Source organism: Phocoena sinus, chromosome 11, assembly GCF_008692025.1.
Source record: "Phocoena sinus isolate mPhoSin1 chromosome 11, mPhoSin1.pri, whole genome shotgun sequence".
Classification (NCBI taxonomy): domain Eukaryota; kingdom Metazoa; phylum Chordata; class Mammalia; order Artiodactyla; family Phocoenidae; genus Phocoena; species Phocoena sinus.
Window position 1 is genome coordinate 30,874,413 of NC_045773.1, and position 20,508 is coordinate 30,894,920.

Here is a 20,508-nt window from a genome sequence, read left to right on the forward strand (position 1 = left end):
AGCCCCCTCCTCCCCCAAGCACAGTCGCTCACTCTCAGGGGAGAGTTTGCTGGCCAGCCCCCCCAACCACTTACACAGACACCCACATCCATGTACCGCTTGACAGCACTGGAGCAAGTGGATTTGCTCCGATCCTCTCTTTTGTTCCAAGTGGCAGGGACCTCCTCCCACACCTGACGTGCTGACAGAGGGCTGCCCCTGAACCCCAGGTGCCCTTCCTTCCTGACCCCCAGGACCAATTGGTCAATCCTGGGGTGAGGGGAGGCTGCTTCTGAAGGCCCTGGACCCTGACCAAGCCCCTCAGTTTCTCTTAGCTGACTCACTTCCATTTCTAATGGGTAGTTACCCTCGCAGGCAGCATGGCCGGACAGAAAGGCTGGCCCGGCTCTGAGCACTGGCCCTGCTACCCGCTAGCTGAACACGAGCAGTCACGTCACCTCTCTGAGCCACAGTTCTCCTTTGAGAAATGCGGGGAGGGTATCAGTCTCTCAGGGGCTTGTGGACATTAAATAAGATAAAATAGCCACATCACCAGAAGTCAAAGAAGAAAATATGTATATAAGATGTTTGGGAAAACATCTGGCCAGATACCCTCTCTGGGGATGAAGGTGCAGGCAGTGTCCATGATTACCATACACGACTTCTGAATTTTGGATTTTTTTCTTCAAAACAGCAAAATAACCTTATAAATTAAAAGAGAACCAAAAAGGACTGCTAAAGTGAGTTCATAGCCAGGAACAGGGCTAGGCAGAGCTCTCTAGCAGGGGCCACTCTTTAAAAAGGACCACCTGGTTGTAGTACTTTTTTAGAAAGCTGCATTGCACAACACGTCAAAGAAGGAAGGAAAATGTCAATGGGGGAGCTTCCCTGGTGGCGCAGTGGTTAATACTCTGCACTCCCAATGCAGGGGGCCCAGGTTTGATCCCTGGTCAGAGAACTAGATCCCACCTGCATGCCACAACTAAGAGTTCACATGCCACAACTAAGAAGCCAGCAAGTTGCAAACTGAGAGTCTGCATGCAGCAACTAAAAAGATCCAGCATGCCACAACTAACGAGCCCACATGCCGCAACTAAGGAGCCCATGTGCCACAACTAAGGATATGGCAAGCTGCCACTAAGGACCTCGCCAGCCGCCAACTAAGACCCAGGCACCAATAAATAAATAAATAAATATTAAAAGAAAGAAAACGTCAACAGGATGAATCAGGGAATCGGGGAGAGGGTCTCCTGGAGACAGGGAGCTTGGAAGGGCAACACAGCGAGAAGGTTGTGCCCCACCCATGTCCTCTCTCCCAGCTTGTGCTGAGACTGGTCAGTCTGCACTCTTCTTGGGAGAACTGCTCTTGGGTCTCCTTGAAACTTCTTTGCTCCAGGTGCAAAGAAGAGAGGGCAGGGGCTTCCCTGGTGGCGCAGTGGGTGGGAACCATACCTGCCAATGCAGGGCACATGGGTTCGATCCCTGGCCTGGGAAGATCCCACATAGTCGTGGAGTAACTAAGCCCGTGCGCCACAACTACTGAGCCTGCGCTCTGAGCCTGTGAGCCACACTACTGACGCCTGTGTGCCACAAACTACTGAGCCCGCGAGCCTGGAGCCTGTGTTCCCCACAAGAGAAGCCCACAATGAGAAGCCTGCGCACTGCAACGAAGAGTAGCCCCTGCTCGCCACAACTAGAGAAAAGCCCGCGTTAGCAAGGAAGACCAACGCAGCCAAAAATAAATTAATTAATTTAAAAAAAAATAAATGAAGAGAGGCCAGGAAGTGCCAGAGTTCACATCAGCCCGGGATGTGTCCATAGCTAATGACTGCCTGGCTGGGAACGTGAAAAGCCCAGCTTCTGGTCTGGGGGCAGGATAACCATGAGGCGTAGTTTTACTCCAGAGTTCCCTGTGGACTCAAATGGAAGCTGGGGACTTTGCCTGGAAGCGTCCCTTTGCTCAGTTGCTTCCACTTCCCCCATCCTCTGCTCCCCACTCCTTACCTGTGTCCCCCCAGGGGCCAGTCCTTAATAAATCACCTGCATGAGATCCTCATCCCAAACTCAGCTTCGTGGGGACCCGTGCTAGGAGAGGCAGTGGGCGTGGCCAGCTGGATGGGACTGAGCACAGTGCTGGACTGAGAGACGAGACCACCCTGCCTGCAGGCAATGTCCTTAAACGTCCACTTCTCGAGGCCACCCGGGCCTCGCTGGGGCGGGCATCACAAGTGGCAAACACCCGTCAGAACTCTCACGTCATCTCAGGGCACTGTGGCCACTGGTAGGGACGCCCAGGTCAGTTTGAGATTGGGGCAGGACAGAGTCCAAAAAACAAACAGCTGTAAGAGTTGAGTCTGTAACGCTGAGTCTTTACCCACTAAAGAGTCAGTTTCCTCACTCAGCCAAAAGTTCATTGCTCACCTGCTATTGTGCAGGAACTGGGTACTTACTGGGGATACCTTGGTGAAGAAAACCAGGCACGGCTCCTGCTCGTAGCCTAGGAGGCACACGGATCAAGAGGCAATATGGCTTGATAAGGACTATGTTGGGGGAAAGATGCAGGAGCAGGGAAGGCACCCTGGAGGAGGCAGCAACAACGGTGAGGCTTGGGGTGTGTCAGAAGTCACCAGGGGCGGAGGGGAGGAGGGTTGTGCAGGCGAGGCAAGAGGCATGAACCAGGCCTGCAAGGGGCAGAGGTGGGGACCCAAGGGCTGAGTGGCAGAGCTGAGAGCCCAAAGGGCCCGTGGGCTTGGCCAAAGTCTCTCAGACTTTGCCCAGGAGCCCTGGGGACACAGTGAGAGAATTTAAGCTGGGGTCGAACATGATCGGATATGCTGTTTTTAAGAAATTCCTCCTGGATGATGTATGGAGAAGGGAGTGGAGGCAGGAAGGCCAGTGAGGAAGCTGCTGTATCATCCAGGTAGAGAGGGGTGTGGCTTGGCCAGGAGACAGGATGGAAAAAAGGGACCAGTCTCAGGGGCTATTCAGGAAATAAAATGGACCAAGACTTGGGGACTGACTTCTCATCATCGGGTGGACCAGCCTTTCCGGAATCTCTGCAGGTACTCATAGACCTCGGAATTTGGTTCTTATATTTCCCTACCCCCCTGCCCACCAACATGCCAACTGCTCTCCCGCCGGAGTGAGGATGGGGCCGTGAGGGGAGGGGGTGTTATCTGTTCCTAAGCCACAGAGAGGTCTTTCAGTAGCTGTAATTCTGATCCCAGCCAGTAGGTGGCAGCCCAAGATAGAAAGGGAAGGTGGTAAGGTTTCCCTGCGGTCACCCAGTTCTTGGGAAAGGTGTTGTGCTTAGTGGACTGGTTACCTGGGACTTACCAATGGGCAGTGGACTTAAACACCACTATCATTAGCAGCGTCCATAATAGTAGTACCTGACTTCTATGGAGAATTGCTGTTGTCCAAATATGCTCTGCACAGAGCTTTACACGAATTACCTCATTTCATCTTCACAGCCCCTTGGGGTGGGATCCTTGTTATTCCTTTTACACATGAGGAAAATGAGGCTCAGAGAGGTCAAGTGACTTGTCCAAAGTCACACAGCCAAGGAGCCCTCAGAATAAGATTGGAATTCCAGTCTATCTCTATCACTATAGGAAACAGACTCCTCTTCAGAAACACTTGCCCTAAAACTACTCGGAGGTAAACAGTGTTTCCTGTCCCCCTGTACCCTTCCCCCTTTTACTCCCCCTCCCCTTCCTCCTCCTCCTGCATGCCTCTGAAGACATTTGAAAACTGCTCAGAAATTCTGAGTTAAGAGTCTCACCGTCTACCATCATTCTTGGGAATGATGGAGAGGGCTGGGTTTGAGAGATTTGGCACTCCTCTTTTCAAAACTCTCCCACATTTTGCAGTTCTGCTTGTCTCCACAAGGTTGTGGGTCAAGAAGGAGCAGAAGTTTATCCCGTTTTGCAGATGAAGAAAGAGAAGTTAAGAGCTGTGCCCAGGCCACACAGTGAGACCAGGCAAAGCTGGATCTGGAACAGCTAGTCTTGACCCTTCACCACCAACCGTCATTCCATAAATCATGTGTGTCTGTATACCAAGCATCTCCCCGGTGTCAGGCCCTGAGCTGGCGCTCCGGGGCCACAACCCTCATTCCTCTACCCATGGCACGGGGTCCAAAGGGTGCATTTCAGACCAGCATCCTGCCAGGAGCCGGGCTTCAGACCTTCAGCCAATCAAGGCCTCCAGTCAGGCAGGCCTTTAGTGTGGCTCGTAAGCCATATTTCAGCAGGACTCCAAGCAGATGGGGAAAAATTAATAAATGTATAAAATTCCTTTTCTCTCTTCCCATCCCACCAGAGCCAAGCCAGTGGATAATTATGGGATGGCTGACAAAGGAGTTTGATCTTCAGGGCTGACTTACGGCGTTTTTCCTGCTCTGGCTGACTGCTAATTGAGTCACTGCTCTTTCCAATTTTGTGGGTGCTCTGCTTACTGCAGGAAATCAGAAACTGCACCCAGCCATGACTGGAACAGGGAGAAAAGGAACGGGGAGCAACTGAGGCAGGGGCTGGACCAGGAGAAGCAGCAGAAGGAAGAAACCACACTTCTGCTTGGCTGGAGGGGGCAAAGGTGTTGGGGGAAATACAGCAACAACAATAACAGTATTGATAATTGCCATACAGGGAGCACTTGCGGTGAGTCAGGGCTGTGTTAAGCATTCTACATACTTAGACTATTTCATCTAATCCTCCATCATTTATTTATCTGCTCCACCAGTATTTACTGAGTGACTGCAACATGCCAAGCGCTATTCTAGACCCAGGGGGTAAACTGATGAACAAGACAGACCAGGTCCCAGCCTTTGTGGAGCTGCCATTCAGGTAGGGAAAGCAAACAATAAACACAGAAATAGGATCATTTCAGTTTCTGACAAGTGCTATAATAAATAATAAACAGAGAGCCCGGGAGGCTACTTTGTAATAGGGAATCAGGGAAGGCTTCTCTGAGGAGGTGATAATTGAGCCTGAAGGATAAAGAGGAAAGAATCATGCGAAGATCAAAAAATGGAGTCAGGGAGAGAGATGGGAAACATTTCAGGCAGAGAGAGCAGCAAGTGCAAAGGTCCTGAGGTGACGGGGAAAGTGGTAAGACCGGAAACTGTCAGGGAGATAGGGGTGTGGGAAACGAAGTCCAAGAGGCAAGCAACACTTGATAAATCAGACCTTGTGGACCAGGGGGGATTCCATTCTATGGGCAAAGTTGGATCTAGAATACCTAATCCTTGACTCTTCACCACCAACTGCCATTTCATAAATCATCTGTGTCATAAATCATCACTGCACCAGGCACTGTGCTGGAAGAAAGGGAATGGTGCCAGGGTTTCCTCACCCACCCAGCTCCTGGGAAAGGGTATTGTGCTTAATCAAACTGGTTACCCGGGACTTGGCGGTGGGCAGTGGGTCAATCACTGGAATTATTAACAGCAGCATCTAAAGTCTATGGAGAATTGTTGTCGTCCGAATCCTCTGCTCAGAGCTTTACGCGAATTACCTCATTTCACCCTCACAGCCCCACTGGGTGGGACCACTGTCAGTCCGCTTTGGTCAAGAGGAAGATTTATAAAGCAGGGAATGACGGGATCTGATTTAAGCTGTAACAAGACGATGGCTTCAGCTGCACCCACCTTCCCTTCTAGCCCCCAGAGCAGCCCCGTGCGCTGTGGTTATCTGACCCCACGCATGCAGGTGAACCTGTGGCTCAGAGGTCAAATCACGTGAGGAACAGAGCTGTGACTCCAGGCCAAGGTGACTCCAGCCTGAATCTTGCTCCAGGCCGGCGACAAGCAGAGGGAAAGGGGTGGAAGTGAGGAGGAGGGTGACTGTGGGGGGACGCCGAGAGCTTGGCTCCCAGCCTGGAAGCCGGCCTCCAGGTATTTTCCTGACCCGAGCCCAGACCAGCCGCCCTGCCTGGACAGCCGACCCGGTGAATGAAGTGTTCTGCTCGCAGTGTCTCTGCTCGGTGAGAGCCCCGGCCCCGAGTGTCTTCTGAGATCTATTATTAATGGGGCTGAGCAGCCTGAAGGTCACATCCCCACACAAGCCCGCCCGATCCCCCGCCCCGGCCGCCCCAGGCAGCCTCCACCGTCTGGGCCAGTCTGCTGGCGAGAAGGTCAAGGCCTGCCCGCCGGGCCGCCAGAGGTCACCCGCCTGCCGAGCTGCCGGCTACAGAGGGCAGAGGACCGCTCTGCTTCTCCCCGACCCCGGCTGCCTCAGTGTCCCCTCCTGAGAGGGGCAGGGGTGCAGGAGGTGAGAAGCCACAGGGACCCCAGGAGGGCATGTGGCCGCCCGGGGACACCGGGCCCCTCGGTCAGGATCAATCACCCTAAGCCTGTCTGAGGAGCTGCCGGCTTAGGAGCAGCTGTGAAAGCCGCCTTTGTGCCTGAGAAGAATGAGCCGCCGGAGGACGGGGGGCGCTGGCCCAGGGAGCCCCTCAGGCCCCGGCTCCTGAGACAGCACCGCAGTGAGGACCCCCGGGCCTGATGCCCTCTTCGTGCCATGGGAGCTGCCCAGGGGAAGAAGGTAGGAGCCCCTGAGGGCCCTGCTGGGGCCCTGGACACGGGAAGGGAGGCTGCACGAGCCAGGTGGGAGCCCTCACCCAGCGCCCGCCGGCTCCCTGGAGCCTCAGCCAGGCACTGCCCACCGGCCTCCCTCCCTGAGCTCACAGCTAAGATTTGCATCTAGAAACCTGGCTGAGGCTCAGGGCAAGGCTGGAGTCTGATCTCCCCATCTCTGAAAGAGACCTGGGCTGCCTAGCCCTCCCTGGTCTTCTACACACACACCTCTTTACTGCCCTGCATACAGGCTCCCTGACGCCCCTCCCTGAGCGCCAGGGGAGCCTGGCCCAGGTGGGTGCAGGAGCAAGAGAAAAAATAACGATCCTTGTAATTAAGGTGGCCAACCAATTGCTACCAATTTCTGTAACTCAGCTCCTCGTCTGTGAAGTGAGGACAATAGTAGCCACGACCTCAGAGGCTTGTCGTGAGAATTAAAAGAACCATGTAAAGTGTTTGAAAGAGTGCCTAGCACATAGTGGGCTATATACAAGCTTTAATCTGTTGTTAATAGAATTCTCTTCATATTATTATCCATCACCTTCTAAGTCTGGGATCTGCACTGGGAAGGGGGTGGTTATAGATAACACAGCCAGTGCGGCATTTCTGAAAATAAGGTCTGTAGACCCCCTGCCTCAGCGTTAAAGACGGGGGGGGGGGGGGGGGGGGGGGGGGCGGGGGGGCGCTTGTTTAACAGTCGCCTTCTCAGGGCACACCCAGACCTCCCAGGTCCGAGCCTCTGGGGACGGAGGGGGAATCTGAGTTTACTCACCGGCTCCCGGGGGATTCTGGTACAGACTCACAGCCTACACTGGCCGGGACTGCGATCCCAGATCCCAGCTCTTCCTCCTAATAACTGCGGTGAGGAACTAAGCCCCTCTGGATCCCCGCTTCTCACCTGTAAAGTGGGGCTGGTACCCGTCTCATGGGAGGTTCCATGAGATAATGCCGGTAAAGTACTTATGCTGCCTGACACCCAGAGGGCCCGATACACGGAGGCTCTAATCCTCAGCCAACTCGTGATGACCTATTACATTAAAGGCAGGGAACTAAGGCTCAGAGGCAAGACGTGATTTCTTAGCCAGGGTCATGCAAGCTAGTGGGACAAAGGGCAGGACTTTAATTCCCTTCTGCTTGACTCCAAACTTTCTGCCAACCCAGCCCATCCCACATTTTTTTAAATTTGAAGAAAAACACATCGTGGACGTCGTGGAGGAAGCACTCTGGACCTCAGTTTCTCCATTTGCAAAATGGGAGTGTTGGGCTAGATAACCCCTAGGGACCTCCTAGTGCTGGCCTCTGCTTCCCACCTCCCATTGTTTCACATGTGCAGTCAGGCCTGGAATCTCCTGCCTTCCCTCAGCATTCCCAGCAGCCTTACCCTAAAAGCTTGATATTCTGGGGCCGTCGCTCCCCGCCCTCGCTCCCCCCCCTGGAATGCTCACTCTTGCCTGCAGGGGTAAGTGTGGGTCACCTGCCGTCAGGGCAGGTCAATGATCTGACACAGCCCCTGGGAGTCCCAGAGCTGCCTTCCCAGCCAAGCCTTGAGCCCTGGCCCCAGCCAATCCCCTCTTTCAGGAACACACTTCCTCTCCCAGAGGAGAATGAGCTCAGCCTCTAGATCCTATCTGTGCTGAATATGAAGGCAGGGAGTCATCTTGCAAGCCAGCTTCCCAGGCCTAGAAAAGACCCTAACAAGGTCTAGCCCAGGAATGGGAAAGTATAGCTCATGTACTACCTCTCCCTATTTCTTCATCCGTGGCAGACATCACAATCCATCCCTGCACACTTTCCCACTAAGTCTAGACGGCTTCAGAGTCCTCAACACAGCATCCCACTCCCATACCGGTCAGTCAGAACTCATCCCAGGTTGAAAGCCAAACCTATTCCTGGGCCAAGCCCTTCTCCTGCCCAGGGATAGCCCCCCCAGGGAGAAGGCAGCAGGGTACAATGACTGGGAACAGGATCTATAGAGTCAGACAGGCCTGAGTCAGTCCCTCCGCATCCTCTGTAACCTTGAACAAGTCAACGCACCTCTCTGAGTCTCAGATTCTACCTTAGTAAACAAAAGATAATAATCCTCAGATTATCGCAAAACCTAAATGATGTCATGCCTGGGACAAAACAGGCACTCAGTCCATGTTGTCTCTCCCTGAATTGGATCCTCTCGTACCTGCGTCCTCTTCTGAGCCTCACAACTCTTCCTTTGAGCCAATGAGGGCATCAATATCAAACCCAATGGCAGATGTAAAAGCTGAAATCCAGCAAACGTGCTTCCCCCAGCTGGTCAGTGGTGAGCCAGCCTGGAGAAAAGGCTGTGAGCAAGCCCAGGCCAGGCCCCCTCTGGAGAGTCCTCCATCTGTGGACCAACCCCACCCAACCCCCAACATGCCCACCTCTCTCTCTCTTTCTGGAAGCAGCAGCCCCACTGGTCTTTGTGTGATGTGTAACAGGCCTGCTATGTGGAATATAATCCTCATCCATGCATAAATCCATGCATTTATTCTCCCACTGGCTTGTCCCATAAAGTTCACCCGAGTGTCCTCAGGAGATCCCCAGACCCCCTCCCATAGTTATGGCTTAATCACAGTCACAACATAACAGCTCTGGAAAACCCTTGGTGATGTGGCCCAATCCCCTCCCCGTTGAACAGCTGGGAAGACTGAGGCCAGAGAGAGGAAGGACTTGCACAGGGTCATGCAGCCAGGACCAGGGCATTTCTGCAATGCCTGGCAGCTCCAGAGAGGCCATGGAGCTCCTTCCCCAGCACCATGAAGAGGGGACGGAGCTGCACCTTGGAGATGACTCCTGCCCACTAAATGCACTCTCTCCTGGTACCTAACTCTATCCACTGCATCTTCATTCTCTCCGGCCCCAGCCTTCCACAGTAGACTATTAAGTGGGTACCTGCTGCCCTGTACTGGGAACTGAGCCAGGGATGGAAAGGGATGGTCCCTGCCCTCACAGCCTTCTCTGTTAGTTGGGGAGACTGACAGGCAGGCAAATAATGATAGGTGGGAACAGCCCATGTGACAGTAGAGACGGGGCTGACTGGTCAGATGAGCGTCAAGACCATCTCCAGCTGCAGCATAGGGACTGGGTGTGAGGACTCCAGGTTGGAGATGGCTGCTGAAATCCCCATAACTTGGATTTCACTTACAATGCTGTCTGCTGCAAGGAGTGGAAAACCCAACCCCACCTGGTCGAAACAATAAGGAAAGGTATTGGGTTCCCTAAGTGGAAATCCGATGGCTCAGTAATGTCTCCAGGACTTTTTCTAGAAACCCACAGCCAAGGTTTTCTTGAATTTCATTGGCTCAAATTGTCACATGCCCATTCCTAAAGCAGCCCTCTTCCCCTGGGGAATGCCAAGGGCATTGGCTTCGCCTGGAATCCTGATGGAAGTGGGACCATATGATTGGGAAATGATGCTGGGAAATGATGGAAGTGGGACCATATGATTGGTTGAAGCCAACCAGAGACCCCTTGGGGCTGGAGATCAATCCCCTAATGTCATCCCCCCAAAACTCAATGTGAGAGGGGAAGATGGATGCTGGGCATTTGATCATAATGCCCCACCCAGAGGGAGAGGTGATGGTGGTGTCTCTGACCATGGTGTAAACAGAGAGAATGGGAAGAACTTGAAAAGTCTGAGGGTGAGGCAGAAAGAGTGCTGGACCAAGAGTCAAAACACAGACATTGCTGCTTCTCTTCATCCTGGGCAAGTTATGAACTTCCCTTGAACTCAGCATTTTTTAATCTACAAAGTAGGTACCCAAGCCACACTCAGGATTTTTGCAAGGATCAAATGAAGGCATTTTCAATACATGGAAGCACTGTATCTAACTGTTTGGAACATTCCAGAAGCTGCAAACATTGGCCAGTTGGGCATGCATTGATTCTAGAGAGATGAGTGCAGGCAACATGTCCTGGATGGAGCCTTGTTTTAAGTCCTTGCGACAGTGAGGTGGCAGGTCCTTGGGCATCAAGGGGTCCAGGAAAAGCAACTCCCACGGGTCTCAGACACCCCTTGAGGGCTAGGACACTTAGCACTCTCTGAAGTATTTCTCCAAACTCAGCACCACCCAGGGTTTTCACTTCCCTGAACGACTCTGTTGATGTTTGCCAAGATGCTCAGTGCTTTGCATTCATCTTCATTAGAAGAAAGTTTCCTTGGCTGAAACAAAAAGGAAAAAATATGGGAGAGATGGCTAAATTTTACAAATGGCCTGGAAGGGAGTGTTCGTTCTTATAGAGCCCAAAAGGCACATATCTGGCAGGGCTCCACTGGCTCCCCAAACAATTATCCCCACCAGTGATGGAGGGGTCCCCCCAGCCCCGGCCCCAGGGAGGGTTCCTGCTCACCAGCCCCCAGCTGAGCAGGGCAGGGGGACCGTGTTAGGAGGCCCTTGCCATCCGCACTAACCCATCGCCCCCTCTCTGCCCACCGCCTCAGACTGCTTCTCTGAGTGGGGAGGAGGCCAAGCGGCCGACTCCTCAGCACCACAGGGAGTCCACCACTGGCTTCCCAAAGGACTCAGAATGGGAGGCTTGAGGACAAGAGGAGAAGGTTGTCGGGAGGCCCTCTCCTCACCCCCACCAAAACAGAGGTTTGCTCCTCGCTGAGCCCTCACCTCCCAGCATCCCTCCAGCCTCTCAGGCTCCACTCACACCAGCAGCTGCCTGGAAGGTGCTCCCAACTGCTATCCACACATCCAGCCCTTCCCTGAGTTCCGGGTCCAGCACCTGCCCACCTGCTCTTGTAAGTGTTCTGAGGGCCGGTGTGTGTTGAGTTCCGACTGCACGCCTGACAGACATTCCATCACAAGGTGTGAAGGAAGATGAGGCGGAGGGATAGCAGTTTCTGAGCACCGACCTGCCAGCCCCTACGCTGGGTGCTTTCACATGCTTCCCTTCAGCCCTCCCAGCCCAGCAAGGCAGAGGCTGCCATGCCCATGTCATGGATGAGCAACACTCAAGGATTCATCGTTCTGGGCAGCAGAAAGGGGCATTTGAAGGCAGGCGGAGTGACCTTTGGAAGCAGGAAAAGGGCACAGTTTTCCTGTCCCCCAGGGCCACCTAATGGAGCTTTAATTTTCCTCTGCCCCTGGCTTCCCCAAGCTGGGTTCAAGAATTGCCTGAACAGATATACAGGTTGGGCTGGGCACTGCACAAAAGCAATGAGTGTATGGGTTCGTAGGGATGGAAATCCATCTCCCCTCTGCCGTTGGAGGTTTGTGCACAGGCCCTGGTTAAATCTACCTAGAGGCAGGAGTGCTGTAATTATACAATGCCATCACTTAAAGCCCTTCAATCACCTTTTCCAAGACCGAAACTTTCCCTGTGTGTCTTTACGGCTGGAAGTCCAGCTGGGGTGGGGAAGACATTGAAAGAGAAAGAAAGAAAGATGCCAGCTCAGGTGACACTTCTTCTAGGAAGCCTTCCCTGCATGGACCTCAATTGTCTACACAGGACAAGGGGCTTAGATAAGCAAGGAAAGGGGCAAGCTTGTCTCAGAGCTGTGTTTGCATAACTAGGTCTGCATGTTTTACTAAATCTGGAGGATTAGCAGGGGTAGCTGGGAAGGGGCCATGGAAATCAGAAGAGAATAAAGCTCCTACGGGGACCCCATTGCACCACCGCTCTCCTGTGGACTAGGACAAACCCATTAGGCTCTCAAATCTCTCTCTACTGCGCTGACCACTGTTGCAATTTCATACTTAGTTCTATGATTTATCCCTGAGGGAAGGGAGATTGAGTGTAATGTTTGACTCCCCACTGTGTCCCCAGTACCTAGCACATAGTAGATGCTCAACAAACTGAGGAAGGAAGGGAAGGAGAGAGGGAGTCTCGGTCCTCATGGAAGTGACTTGAGGGTGGGGTTGAGAGCCAAGCTCACGGAGGATCCACACAGAACCTTGGGCTAGTGGGAAGGACATGACCTGGGTCCCTCCACTCTTCCCACACGTCCCCTCCTTTCCTTCCAATGGTTTTAATGCTCTGACCCAAATTCCCGGATTCCCCACCCCACTTCCACCTGCCCACCACACACACACACGCACACACACACGCACACACACACACACACACACACACAGACCTTCCACCTGCACAGTTTCCTGGCCAAATGCAAAATCCCTCATTGATTGTTCATCATTCACTCAACAAATGTTGACTGGGCACCTACTGGGTCCCAGGGTCCCAGGCACCAGAGACAGACCAGTGAACAGGACTCAGGCCCTGCCCTAGGGGTGCACAACCCAGCAGGAGAGAAATGAGTCACGAGCAATGACAGGGCCGGTGCCGGGTGCTCTGATGAGGGGAAGGAACACAGAGGACCCAGGGCACAGGAGGGGGGCCGCAAAGAGAGGGGAGCAGTCAGGGAAGCGCCTGGCTGGCCTTTAGATCCCTCCCACAAGCACCAAAGCTAAGGGCTTGCGAAAACTTCACACAGCACAGCTGAGCCTTGGTCTACGCCTGCAGGAGGGACTGAACCCACCCCGAATGGTTCAGAAGCCTAAGGAGTCCCAATTCCTCTCAGGCCTCCAAACTTCTCATCTGTACAACAGGCACTTCCTGAAGAAAAATAAGAAAGCCTTCCAATAACTGAGCTCCCACAGAATCCTCACAACGGAGGTATGGATGCCCTTATTTCACCAAGGCAAAGATCCAGATACAGGGAGGGTGAATTCACTCTTGTGCTCACGTTCACACAGCCAGCAAGCGCCAGAGCTGGGACTTGAACCCAGGTCCTCTGGCTCTTCAGCCCACGTTCTCATCGACTTGTTTTTTTTGCGCGTCAGGATGAAACTGCGCCTCCAACCAGAATAAATCTTCACCTTGCGGGTAGAGTTACTGGCCGGTGGTGGCTGCAGCCCCGCTGGGAGCAGCAGCAGAAGGGCCTTAAAGTTCAGAAGAGTTTAATTTCCATGGTGAAAGGGCTTGGAGGTGGGGCAGGAGGGACCAAATCAAAAGGCAGCTTTTGAGAAGGCAGAAGCCCAGAAGCAGCTCCCTCACTGGGGCCCAGGATCTGTTTTCAGAACACTGTGTCTCCCAAGCTGACATGAACGAGGGGCTTTGTTCAAGCGAGAGATCAGATCTCAGGCCTGGGGCAGAGGGAAAGGGCAAGGAGCTGGAGCTTTTCTTCTTCATCTAAAGTCCCAGGGGAGCCAAAAACAATCAGCGAGGCTGCCCCAGGGAAGCTAAGAGAGGCTGGCTTGGACTTGGTGACATCCTGCTCCCAAGGAAACTCAGGATGGGCCCGGGGGCATCCCACAAGGGATGTCATACCCAGAACCTGTGGAACTCAGCCAGAAACCAGGAGGTGCCTGCTGTTTTGAGGGATCACCCCACAGGCGTTCCTTATGCACTTGAGCTCTTGGGAACACTTTAGGGGCATTTTGGGGTGTACGATGGGGCAAACATTCATGGGGAGTCCTGCCATCAGGTCAGCATTTGTAAGGGTCCCATGGAGACTCTAATCACAACCAGGCACTGGGAAGTGACGTATTGGTTTCCTAGGGCTGGGTGGCTGAAAACAACAGAAATGTGTTCTCTCACAGTCCTGGAGGCTGGAAGCCTGAAATCAAGGTGTCGGCAGAGCCGTGCTTCCTCTGAAGGCTCTGGAGGAGACTCTGTTCTCTGCCTTTTGGCCTCAGGTGTGGCCGGCGATCCCTGTCATTCCTTGGCTGGTAGACGCATCACTCCAGAGTCTGCTGCCGTTGTCACATGACGTTCTCCTCGTGTGTCTGTCTGTGTCTCTTCTCCTAGTTACAGGGAAATCCACAACCACTGGGCCCTCTGTGGGCTCACTCCGGCCTGGCCTCCTGAGACACCCGCTCTCACTCACTCCGCTTCAGCCAGACTGCACTGCACATGTTTCTCCAACAAGCCAAGCTCTTCCCCACCTCAGAGCCTCTGTCTCTGCTGTTCCCTCCACCTCCTTCAGGTTTCATCTCACAGAGGCTGTCCCTGACCCCTCCAGCTAAACTACCCCTATTGTGGTCCCCAGTCCTACAGTCGCTTCACAGAACTTATACTTGGCTATTTCTTTAACTGTTTCATATCAGGCTTTCCCAAGCAGCATGTCAGCTCCATGAGGGCAGGAACCTTCCGTCACTACCTCTGGTTGCTAGGTGACATACACTAGGCATGAGTGAATGAATGAATGAATAAATGAATCCATAGCTACCATCCAGGGAACTCACGAATATTTCCTGAGTATCCACTCTGAGCCAGAGGCTGCCTCAGGCCTGGGGTATGAAGGAGAGCCCAGCCCAGTCCCAGGGCCATGGTCGGCCCAGTGAGACAGAGAGTACAGGCCGCGCTGAATGGTTGACCAACAAGAATTAGAAAAAGGAGCCCTTGACACAGGCCTTCGCCATCCACTGCCAGAAAATTGAAAATTCAAATTGTACCGTCTACCATACTACGGTTGGATGTGAACATGGAGATGGCCCCAGGGACCACTGCCTCCTCCTGATGTCTTAGCACCCCTCTCCTACCACCATAAGCCCTCTACCTCTAACAGCCCTGGAGCAGAGGAAGAAAGAGCAGGACCTCAAAACGATGGAGATGTAGTTTCTGACACCCAGCAAGCTTGGGACTTGCATTGGTGCTCAAACTCCACGAGGGGATCAAGAAGAAACTCTCAGGCTTGCAGGGAGGAGTGTCCTGGGAGCTCCCACTTCCAGGAACATCGCTGACAAGAGCAAGTGTGGTACATGGCCTTGCTCATCTCAGCGCATCACATCAGTTGGCCCAGCCAGGCCTGATCTGGGAGCCACGGCCTTCCTATATTTAGAAGCCCCTATTTGGGGAACCATACCCATATACTCTAAATCCTTAGGCCTGGGAGTTCTTTCAAGCAGGACCTTCCGAGAACAACCCAGCCTCAGCCCTTGCCCTCAGGAGTCCCCAGGTGAGGTCACACCTGAGATTAGTTCTTTTCTTTCTTCCAGAATCCCTCTTGGGTCCTTTTATATAACTGGATTCGGTCTTTCCTGGGAAGATAGTATGGAATGAACTGGTCCTTGCATAATATCTGTCACATTCTTCCTCAGAGATGAGTTTTGGATAGGTCAACAAAATTTTTTATTTTAATTGTTAAGTTTTTAAAATCATTTTGATTAAATATTAAGTAACAGCAAAAGATTATTTGGAAAACATGCATATATGAGGTATAACAAAGCATGACCCACAAACACTCGTGTATCTAACCACTAGCTAAAGAAAAAAGCGGTCAGCCATTACCTGGGAAGACCCCGGGCCTCTGCCCATGTTTCCCCTGCTTTCCCCTCTCAGAGGACACCTCTTTCCCTCCCAAACATCATCCCAGAATCCCTAGGTTCTAGACTGTTGAGATTCCAGCTTTGCGTAAATGGGATGGGCGTATTTGTCTGTAATCTGTTTTTTTCATTTACCGTATGTTCCTGAGATTGATGCCCTTTGCTGTGTGCATCTGTAAGGCATTTGCCAGGTTGTATAGTGTGCCATTGTTTAAATATGCCACAATCATCTAGCCACACGGCTGTTGGTGGACACTTGCCTTGTTCCCAGAACATCTGCCATTACAAAAAATGTTCCTGTGAACTTTCTTGCATATCTCAGTGTGCCCCTATATCTCTCAGGTGTGGATCTAGAAGTAGGGTCACTGAATCTGAGGGCACATACATTCTCACCTGCGAAAACTTTACCTCTACCCTTAGGGTCTCCACTGGGCCTGAGAATTAAATCAATCCAAAAAAGAATAACAGGAAAAAAGTGTAAGGATTTTACATGTACGTGGGAGTCCCCAAAGGAAAATGAAGACTCCAGAAGTGGATAGGTCCAAGTGCTTATATACCTGGTTGAACAAAGAACAGCAATTGTGGAAAAGTAACTGAAATAAATGGGGGAGGGGTGGCACTAAAGGAAAATAAGAGTTATTTTCACAAGATCTGTTTGTACAGATTTCTCTTGCCCTCAATTCCTTGCCTCTGGTGATAAGAATGTTTCTTTCCTCCTGGTATAAGAAAGGCATCTTTCACAAGGGAGTTTTATCTGCTGCTTTCAGGAAGAAAAGGAGAGGTCAGAGGGCCCGTCTCACATCTGCTGTTTTTCAAGTGTCTTTAGCTCAAAATAATCCTTATGCCAAAGTAGCATATTTGGGGGGCATATTCTGCCACACTTTGCATGTTTACAAAATAAAGCCAAGGTGGTTATAGCAAATTACACTCCTACCAGCAGTATATAAGTGTTCAGTTGCCCCCCATCTTTACCAATATTTTCTATTTTTCAAGCTTTTTAATTTTTGTGAACCTGGTGGGTGTATACTGGTATCTCATTATTGCTTTCCTTTTAAAAAACAGCAAGTTTGGTTTAAAAGATATATTTAGAAAGCTATAAATTTTTTTCAAGCACTCATGAGCATTTACAAACATTGACCACATTCTAGATTACAAAAAAAGTCCAGATACCAAAGAATCATACACATCAGAGTACACATCTACAACATCTTTAGACCTGAACGATAATGAAAATACTATATATCAAAATGTGTGGGATGCAGGTAAAATAGAATTGAAGGAGAAGTTTATAGTTTTAAGTGCAGACAGAAAAGAAGGCTGATATTTAATGAGCTAAATGTCAAAGTTAAGAAGTTGGTAAAATAACAACAGAACCAATCCAGAGAACGTGGAAGTAACAAGAAAATAAAAATAAGAGCAGAAACTAAAGAAGTGGAAAACAAATATATGATAATGAAGATCAATACGGCCAAAAGCTGGTTCTTTAAAAAAGACAGTAGAGAATGATATGGCTGACTTTATGCCCGTACATTTTTAAACTGTCTAGAAACATCTAAAATATATTGTTGAACAAAATTGGCTTAAGGAGAAACAAAAAACCTGAATAGTTAATAACACTTAAAGAGATTAAATCATGAGTTAATCTTCCACAAAGACACCATCAGCCCATCAGTTTTATAGGGGAGTTCTATTAAACTTTAAAGCTATTCATCAGTTTGGTTTTATACAAAGTCATCTAGACAATAGCAAATGAGGGAAGGAGATGGTGGCCATGGCCTGCCCACCTGCCGAACATGGTGGGGCATCGCTCCAGGGCCTTTGGCTTCAGACGTGTAAGATCCCCTACCCGAGAAGCCTTTGATGTCTCTGTCACTGTCTCTGGGCTCTTTCTTGGGTCTCAAGGCTGGGCAACTACAAGGCTTGAAGGCCTGCGAGGTGCAGCCCAACGATTGGTGAGCCAGCCAGGGAGCCGAGGCAATTCCTGTGAGCACCCGAGATGTGGGGAAATAAAGACAGGGTACGGGAAGTTGCGGGGGGTGATCCCAAGGAGGCAGTCCACTAGCCTGTAGGGCCCTGTGGCAGCTGACCACCACGGGAAATGTCTTTCTCTTCCATCATAGTGATGATCTCCTATTAACCTCAGAGTCTCTTTCCAGTTTAAAAGTAGCAGCCCCATACTCGTGGCTCATCTGACTGCACGAGGGATGGCTGGTACATACAGACAAAACCCAAGGACCTGGGTTATCTATCAGATATTTGGGTGTTATTTGGTCGGGTAAGACAAGCATACTCCCAACCCACCACCCCTAAACAACTACAGTCACAAGCTTTAGGGATATTAACTCAGGGATAGGCTTGTGAATTGGACGTGGCCAGTTACCCCAAAGGGGTTGGTTGGGGCCTGTGACAATGGCAAAATAATAAGAGTACCGTTGGGCTCCTGGTCCCACCTGTGGAAGGGGCAGAGCAATGATACAGTATAATGGAACAACAGCTATACGCCATCTGTGATGTGTTACAACAGGAGGAAGACGTTACAAAAGGTCTACCCAAGTCGTCGAGCAATGCCCAAAACCCACCATTGGGGGTCTAGAACAGCTGTGCCCGATATAAAGGACCCCCATGGACACTGATAGTGACCAAGAAACCCACTTTACCATCCATGAAGTTCAGGCACAAGCCAATAAAAGTGACATATGCTGGCATTGCCACCTACCCTACAACCCCACTGCTGCTGGGCTAATTGAAAGGATGAACGTACTGCTTAAACAACAGCTGAGATGGGAAACCCGCTCTCTCCACACGTGGACACATCCCAGGAGCAATCGTCCCAGTGCCTGCCCTTGCTGCAGGATCTACCCCCAGGCGAATACATAAAATGGCCCTGGGATGGGCAGGTAAACCCCTGGTGGTTTGGGTTTGCTGCCCCGTGGGGAGTAAGATTAGAAAGGGACTTAACAGATTTCACCTGTCTTCTACCCCGGCCACAAATAAGACTACTAAGGTAATTAATCTGAGCCCCCTACGGGAGAAAGGCAACGTTGTATCAACCCCGCCGTCAGTCGTTTTACCACCGCTTCGGTATCTGGCGCCGGCTATGGGACCTGAGGGTGGACAGGCGGTATGGAACCGTAGGCCAGGACAAAACCACTGGCAGGGTTGGTGTTATCTCAGAATGCTGCTGCTACTGCTTGTATTTTGCTTCATGGTCTTGATCTTCCCTGTATCGCACCTCTTAAACATCTTACATTTTGTCCCTAGTCTGAGCAACTGGGCGACAGTGGTGGCCTCACTGCCATGATTGCTGGGTCTACAGCGAGATGCCGCTGTCATCCTCCTTTGGACTTGCATGAAAACTTGACTCAGTAAGCGCTTGGCTCCAAAGTCTGCCCACCCCTTGGACTCTGTATTGCATTTGTTTTGTATTTGTATTGTATTTGGCTGCATTGCACCTCTACATACCCGACCCCAGGGATTGTAGGAGGAAGGCCAAGGTGGTAAGGGTCGTGCAGGGTATGTAGGGGTGGAGTGTACGGTCAGACCACTCGAGATGGCTGTTCTCTTGCTCTCTGTGCATCCCCTGCTCGACCAGTCCTGGCTTCACCTACACCGCTCACGTGAACGTGCTTAGCTCGTGATTGATCTAATCCTTAGGCCAGAACGGCTCCTCCTGCTAGCTTATTACAGGGAAACAGCTGCCCTAGTGATGCTCGTTAACCCGAGGGGCTGTGCGGGATATGCCCCAGCTGCTGGTTTCCCTGGTAACTGATGAACTAACCTGACCGTCAATTCCCCTATAAATGTGAGCCGCCTTCTTCCCTGAATAGCAAAGATGGCTGCCGTGACCTGCCTGCGTGCGTTACGGGCTGGAGTGTGGCTCCAGGACCTTTTGCTTCAGACATGTAAGACCCCCTACACAATAAGCCTTTGATGTCTCTGTCACTGTCTCCAGGCTCTTTCTTCGCGCTCTGGAGGCTGGCCAACTACAAGGCTTGCAGGCCTGCGGGGTGTAGCCCACCGCCCTCCCTCCTTCCCTCTCCCCACTGGTAATCACTAGTTGGTTTTTTGCATCTGTGAGTCTGTTTCTGTTTTGCTATATACATTTATTTTTTAGATTCCACATATAAGTGACATTATCGTGTTTGTCTTTTTGTTTAATTTTATTTTTGGCTGTGTTGGGTCTTCATTGCCGAACGAGGGCTTTTCTCTGGTTGTAGCGAGCGGGGGCTACTCTTCGTTGTGGTGCGCAGGCTTCTCATTGCAGTGGCTTCTCCTGTTGCGGAGCACGGGCCCTAGGCACACGGACTTGAGTAGTTGTGGCTCGCGGGCTCTAGAGCACAGGCTCAGTATTTGTGGCGCACGGGCTTAGTTGCTCTGCGGCATGTGGGATCTTCCCGGACCAGGGCTTGAACCTATGTCTCCTGCACTGGCAGGCGGATTCTTAACGTCTGCACCACCAGGGAAGACCAAGGCGTTTGTCTTTTTCCATCTGACTTATTTCACTAAGCGTGGTGCTCTCTAGGTCCATCCACGTTGCTGCAAATTGCTGAACTGCATTCTTTTTTACAGCTGAGAACTATTCCATTGTGTATATATACCCCACACCGTAATCCATGTGTCTGTTAATGAGTACTTAGGTTGCTCCCATCTACAGGCTATTGTAAA

General features: G+C 51.5%; 1 protein-coding gene across 1 annotated transcript in view; it reads left to right on the forward strand.

Annotated features, from left to right (window-relative positions):
- The first annotated feature begins 6,191 nt into the window (after nt 1–6,191).
- FAM107A (family with sequence similarity 107 member A) overlaps nt 6,192–20,508 on the forward strand; it is a 79,332-nt gene continuing 65,015 nt past the window's right edge. Inside the window, exon 1 of the mRNA XM_032650174.1 lies at nt 6,192–6,524. Within this exon, the coding sequence (XP_032506065.1) occupies nt 6,501–6,524 (24 nt within the window). The 5' untranslated portion in view covers nt 6,192–6,500. The remainder of the gene's footprint in view (nt 6,525–20,508) is intronic.